Raw genomic sequence first — 7,402 nt, forward strand, 5'->3', positions numbered from 1 at the left:
CTGCACGGTGTCGCACCACGCTAATCCCTAGGGTAAAAAACTATTACCTCGACCTTACGATCTACACACCCTGATGGCTATGCCACCAGGGGATACCGTTCAACCTAAGGACCACCGTGGACGAGCGACCACTTGAATACCAAGAAACGAACAAAAGGTGCGACACCCGCTGCTGTGCAGAGCTGGCTTAAATAGCCAGCTCGACAGCTGCGGGTGATCAGCCCTAATTGGTCCTCCTGCCACTTAAGGCCCTTGTTTGCCTTGCTCTGTAAGACCTACTTCGCTGGGAACTCGGGGTGCATTCACCAGCTACCGTAGGTCTCCTAATAGCTTTACCCCCTACTCTGCTTTTAGGTTTGATTAAAATAATAATTAAAATATTACATAACTAAGCTAAACTTTTAACTACCAGAGAAGATACACAACACGACAAAAAAAACTTTGGCGGTTTGTCTGGTTGGTGGCGCAGGAGGGGAAGAGATGACTCCCGCTCAGCCAAAACAAAGTACATGCTCGGAGTTTCTCAGTAATGGAGTTCCAGAGTTTGGGACCAGATATACTAAAAGCCCTGTCACATAGAACAAAGCCTGAAAGGGGGAACAACAAGTACGTTTTCATCTGATGACCGAAGTGAACGAGTAGGTGAGTATGGATGAAGTAAATCAGTGAGATATGTAAGTGCATGGCCATGAAAGGCTATAAAAACCAACAAAAGAACCTTATATTGAATGTGGTATTGGATGGGTAGCCAGTGGAGCTGTTTAAGTGAAGGAGTTATGTGATCACGTGATCTTGTATGTGTTAGGACCCTCGCGGATTAATTTTGTACATGCTGTAGCCTCTTCAGCCCGGAGACAAGGAGCCCATAAAGAACAGTATTACAATAGTCCATTACAAGAGTTTCAGTTGAAGAGAATGAAAGAAAGGAGCACAGTCTAGAGATGTTCTTAAGGTAAAAATACGCAGTTTTAGCAAAATTTTTTATGAAATTCAAAAGAAAGAGTGGAGTCTAGAATGACACCAAGATTGCGGACCTGAGACAGGGAAGAATTGGTCAAATCTTGGAATTTTAACATATCATATTACTTTTTACAATTCTCCAAAAGTGCCACCAGAGGGAGGCAACACAAGAATAATTTTTTAACATAGGTTACAAGATCTCGTTTTACTATAACGTTACGACCCATTTTGATGGTAAAGGGGTATTGATGGGGTCAGTATCTAAAAAAAATAACCTTTTGTGAAATACCAGAGTAGCAGAAAGTGAACAGACCCAGACACAAACTCTGGATTGTACTGACTTTTTACTGGAAAAAATCAGATAAACAATCCACAAAACAGATATTTATGGTACAATATTTATATATATATATATATATACGTATATGTATACTGTAAGTGCGTGTTATCACAGAGCTCATGGTGCACTTTACCTTCCCCCACCCCACTTAGTTACACGCGGGAATCTAAATTTTAGGAACACCTGAATTTAAAGGTATCCAGTACAAAACCATCACTGACTGTAGACTCAAACTGCTAAAACACATGATTACATTCACACCTGTGTGTGTTTTATCTACATTTAAACCCTCATTTGTTTAAATACTGTTACGATGAATCTTTTGGTCGAGAGGCCCTGAAGAAGCAGTCGGATAATTCCAGAAAGTACTCTTCAAAACACTTTATTAAGTGTACAAAATGATCTGTGAATATAAGTCAGAGCTAAGCCGATCGGCGCTCCTTTCTCCTGCAATCCAGATGATTGCCAGCCAAAAAAGAGAGCGTGCGTCTGAGTGCGCCGGTTTTTTAAACTAAGCTAGGCTCCTCCTCCTTTACTGCTGGTGGAGCCAATGAAATGTGCTAAAAAGCCCAGGGCTCCGCCTCCCCCCCCCTCGGTAGGAGTCAGGAAGGGAGCATGGCCGGCACCATTTTGAACAAAGGGGACATGGCCGGCGCCATTTTGAACAAAAGACCACGTGGGTGAATGCCGGAAAACTTCCCATATTAAATTTATGTTTTTTATGTTCCGAAAATCCTAACAATACCAAGTCATGCAGGTGAAAAACGAGGTGAAAGCATCAGTATGTGTTGTGTGTTGGACGGATTAAAGCTCTGAGTACAGCCTGAGTTTACAGTTGAATAGAAGAGTAAAACAGGTCTTACCTGCAGCAGCTTCACACTTTCCTCGTGCTCCAGTCTGTTCCTCTCTCGGGACTCCAGCTCGTGCCGCTCCACACAGCGCTGATGATGCTCGCGCAGCCTCTGAAACCTCCGTGTCTCGCGCGCACCGAGCATGATTATAATGATGCGTTCACGGTGCACAGAGAAAGTGCAGAACTGCACACGTGCGTTTATGATGGCGGGGTGTTTTATAAAATGTTTCAGTGCCAATTTACTTCTCATGAAGTTAATCACTCTCCCATAAAATCATTACCCAAACACAGCTTCAGAGACACTTTATTAAACGCTTTAATGTGTTGTAGAAATCTGTACATTAAAGAAAATACAACATTCTTTTTAATAATATCAATTATCAGGTCAGGGGATGGCTTAATTAACTCAGAAGGAGCTCAAATTGTTGTATGACCAAAATAATTACTAAAACAAAAGAGGGCCTAGCAGTTCTCCATTTCAAAATAAAATACTGTATATTCATACAGATCAAGTTAATAAACAATTTCAGTGTGTCTTGAACAAAGCATTAGTAGTTCACAGGTGCTTAATTGCTCTCGCTCTATCCCCTCCCCCACCCTGACTCTGGACCTGTTATGACATGAACCAGTGTGACATGAACGCAGTATGAAATGTCCCACCACAACACTACACTATATTTAATGCTATTTATTTTTACTGATGCTTTTACATCAGATACAGTAGATAACAACATATTGTGCTAAATAATTTAGCATGAACTACATGTATACGTAGAACAAATGGATACTTCTGATCAAATTCCATGTTTTACTGATTTTGTAAAAGTAAGTAAAAGAAAAAAAGAAAAATAAGTTTACACATTCTCTACAGGAAACAAAGTGCTGCACATTTTAATGCATGATTACTTTTTACTTGCTGAATGTAAGTACTAGGGGAAAAAAACAATGTGCCTGGTATAAAAGTAATAATGCATTAAAAAGCTAACTTTTTTTTTCTTTTAGTTACATACAGAAAAAATATTGTTCAAATTTCTATCCCATAGAAGAGACATTAAGACGTTTAAACCAATAACAAAACATGGAATTCACCTAGCTGTGCCCAAACCACTGCGTATTATGTATTTATATAACATGTATGACATCTTTATAGTGTGATTTGAATATTTGTGCTCTGTCATTCAATTTGAAAAGAGAAAACCTGATCCTGAAGTTTACTTGGAAAGCTTATGCTCTTGCCCCTCCCCCACACCCAGTCCTGCATAAATGTAAAAAAATGGCATGAATGTAAGTCGCTCTGGATAAGAGCGTCTGCCAAATGCCATAAATGTCAATGTAATTTGATTATTACTGTTGTATATGTATACATAACAGTAAATGAAAGCAGTAGTATTAATTAAACAGTACATACAAAAAATCCCCAGATGTGGAACTGCATCGTCAAACATTTTAAAGTATGAGAACCAAGCACGTTAATCGTTAATCTATCCCATAATTCAACTGGAGCTGCAAGGATATTCAAAGCAGAAGATGAAAAATGTCAGAAAGCAGGGAGTTGGCTGTTTACAACCAAAAAAACAGCCAACTTAATCCAGTTGATCACTAGACCAATGTCCTCCTCAGTGGACATTTTCCTGCTCATTTATTAAAAAAAACCATTAAATACCCTGATGTGTGAATACTGTACATTTACCATCCTAGGTTGGTTTGATGGTTATTCACCACCCACTGATAGGTACAGATATTTACCATGCTAGATATCTATCGGGTGGCTGTGATGCATTGGCAAGCTCTTGGATCACAGCTCTGAAGAGTTGATAAATAGTGATCAAGTCACTCAAAATGACTAAAGAGTTTCACTTGGTCAGCTTTTCAGTCAGTCAAATAAGGGTACTTCCATCAGGATGTGAAAGGGCTTGGACCCATGGGTCAGTCCGGCCTCATCAGAATTGGGTGTAACATAGATGCTTTGACAAAAGAACATGCTAGAAATGGCTGATATAAAAAGGGGCAGTGGAAAAACATGGACATATGCATGTGAATGACCTGTGTTGCATTTTTGGCTAATTATTGTCATGTGTTTGTAGGGCGGCACGGTGGCTTAGTGAGTAGCACTGTCGCCTCACAACAAGAAGGTCCTGGGTTCAATCCCAAGGTGGGGCGGTCCAGGTCCTTTCTGTGCAGAGTTTGCATGTTCTCCCCGTGTCCGCGTGGGTTTCCTCTGGGTGCTCCGGTTTCCTCCCGCAGTCCAAAGACATGCCACCAGGCTAATTGGAAACACTGAATTGTCCTATAGATACCTAGCCGCAAGATGCACAAACCAGTGCATTGTAGTGCCGGTCCCAAGCCCGGATAAAATAGGGAGGGTCGTGCCAGGAAGGGCATCCGGCGTAAAAACTGTGCCAAATCAATGTGCGGATCATGATCCACCGAAGAGCTGACCCCGCAACCGAGCGGGACAAAGGCCCAGGAGAAGAAGAAGATTGTAATGTGTTTGTAAATACATCTTTTCGGATGCAACAACTCTTTTTATATGTGTGTTCAGTTTTAATCTGAGAAACAGCCTTTGAAAATGGGTATCGTTGAGTGTCATCTTTGTCTGAAGTACCTTTCGTGGTTGACCCAGCACCTAAAAAGGATTTGCAGTTCTCCCAGCGGCTTTAGTAAAGTTTAGTACTTGAAATTCTAAGTGTTGACCTTAAGAAAACATGGCAAGTCTGCATGGATTTTGCTCGAATCTTTGTCCAGATAAAAAATACTTTGGAATGCCTGAACGGTTCCAAATTTGAGTATGTTTATCTAGAGCCTCTGATGACAATGTAGCCGAAATGTCGGGCTCGTCTGACCTTTCTAGAGCCTGTTTGGACACGTTCCAATTCCAATATATTCCCATTCAAATCCCATAATAACTTTTTGGACACCACTTGGGCCGTTTGACTTAAAACTCAACTATGTGGGCAGTCAACACCTCTAGAAGTAGTCTGAAAAATCTGAAAGCTCTAGGTCCACATGAAGATTTTTAAGGCCTTTCAGTATTTCTCCTCCTTCACTGAGAAAGGCATAAGGCCAAGGTGCAAGTCTGCATGGATTTTGCTCGAATCGTTGCCCCAATAAAAAATACTTCGGAATGCCCGAGCGCTTCCAAATTTGAGTATGTTTATCTGGAGCCTATGTCGACAATGTCGCCAAAATTTCGGACCCATCGGACCTTGCTACCCCGTTTGGACACGTCCAAATCCCAATTTATTCCCATTCAGATTCTTACACGCTCTATGTAACACTGCTTTGAAAGGTCCGATCGACTCAAAACTCGAATGTGTGGGCTGTGGACACCTCTAGAAGCAGTGTGAAAAATCTGGAAGCCCTAGGTCCACTTGAACATTTTTAAGGCCTTCCTGTGTTTCTTTTGCCTGACTTTGAACCATTTCTAAAGGTTCCAGAACCTCTAGGACAACAAAACTTGTTTGCATTACAAACTACGAGTTTTCCCGAGTGTAACCATACCAGATTTGTCTACCTAAGTGCCCAATAAACATGTTAATTTAGTAGCTAAACGTTATAAAAACGGGGCGATTTTCCGCGATTTCCCGTGGAGTTAGCTCAAGCTGCTTGTGTCAAACAGCATCTACTCATCGAGACAAATCTATTGATATGTGTATCTTGCATGTTGACCACCGGGAAGTATGAAAAACGAGTGTCATTAGCATTCGGTTGCTAACGTAGGCCTCATAGGCTTGGCGGGAATAAACAGTCAAACACAGACACCGGGACTCCATTGAATCGTAATCTAGGAGTCCTCCCGAGTGCATGGGTACCAAATTTGTCCAACAAAGTGCCCGAAAAACATGTTAATTTAGTTTAAAAAAAAAAAAATCGGGGCGATTTTCGGCAATTTCCAGCGGAATTAGCTGCCGTTTCTGGTGTCAAATGACATCTACTCGTCAAGATGAATCCATTGGTATGTGTCTCGTGTCTGTAGACCCTTGGGAAGTGTGAAAAATAAGCATTTGGGCCTTCACTACTGTATGCTGCTTATGGGACCCCACTCAAGTATTCAATATATTGCAAATTGGATGACTTTTCACTGTCCAAAAGCTGTATATTTTTCATGCCTTTATTATATTGGAAATGGGATGAGTTTATTTTTATTTTTATTTGGTCCAAAACCAGTATAATATGACCAAAACCCTTAGAGATTTTTTGGTCCAATTTTTTTCTTTGTTTCTCTGATCTTTTTCAAACTTGCACCATAGGTTGGGGAGGTGGAGACTTAGAGAGGAACGCAGATTTGGAAGTCCTACCTCGCTCCAAACCTGAGATCTGACATTCCCATTTCCAATATATCGCATAGGTAAAAAATATAGTGGCGGCTGCTGGTCTTTCAAAGAGGGGAAGCTCATTGTCGGCTTACATCATAAAATTTGTCAATTTATTTATATATAAATGTATAAATTCTCCCCTTTGTTAGTTTTCAAGAAAATGGCCTGAAATGGGTTGCAGTTTGTCTTCCGACTTCACTCGCAAAATCTGCGATGGTACTGAAGCTCCCAGCGACAGCTGTCAATCAAAACGGGATTCAGCCTTTCGACTGATCCTCCAATCATCTTGCAGAAGCTCAGCGTCCAGACCCGCCCACAGCTCATTCACCCCCAGAGACGCTCAGCGTCCGGGGGCAGGACAAAATCGTGGCATTTATCCAATGACCGGCAAATTTCGAAGTCCCACCCATGCATAGAAGTTCATAGAAGCAAAGAGACGCTCAGCTTCTGTGGGTAAATGCATTGAAGCTCCGGGAATGTATGAGTTAAGTTAACAAAATCGAGTCGATTTGTGATAAGTAGCTGATTCTGAACGAACTCGTCTTCAAGATGAACGTGTTCTAACGCATTTGTAGTCAATGAAATGTTAACACAACTGTACATATTTGACCATTTAATTTTTGACATTTAAGGGGAAGCTGAGCTTCCCTTGCAGTCTTACAGTGTGTGTGTGTTTGTCAAAATTTGCTTATATAATCATAAATAGACTTATCCCATTTGCAATATATTCTGAATCTCACTTGCAATATACTGTAATGATATAGGATCTCATTCCAGTTGCAACATACTGTAAGTCCTACTTGCAATATACTGTAGTAATACATGTCATCCCATTTGCAATACAGAATTAAAATTCTGCGGTGGCAGAGCCGGACGGGTTGCGGGCCCCTGCCGGCCTCGGGCCGGGGACCCTGGGTTGGATCTGAGGTCGTC

At 41.3% G+C, this 7,402-nt stretch overlaps 1 protein-coding gene across 1 annotated transcript in view; it reads left to right on the plus strand.

Moving 5' to 3' along the window:
* Window positions 1-5,329: 5,329 nt before the first annotated feature.
* LOC134328406 (histone H1-like) overlaps window positions 5,330-7,402 on the plus strand; it is a 6,435-nt gene continuing 4,362 nt past the window's right edge. The window contains exon 1 of the mRNA XM_063009504.1: window positions 5,330-5,424. Coding sequence (XP_062865574.1) covers window positions 5,330-5,424 — 95 coding nt within the window. The remainder of the gene's footprint in view (window positions 5,425-7,402) is intronic.

The sequence above is a fragment of the Trichomycterus rosablanca genome, chromosome 15 (genome assembly GCF_030014385.1).
Source record: "Trichomycterus rosablanca isolate fTriRos1 chromosome 15, fTriRos1.hap1, whole genome shotgun sequence".
Lineage (NCBI taxonomy): Eukaryota > Metazoa > Chordata > Actinopteri > Siluriformes > Trichomycteridae > Trichomycterus > Trichomycterus rosablanca.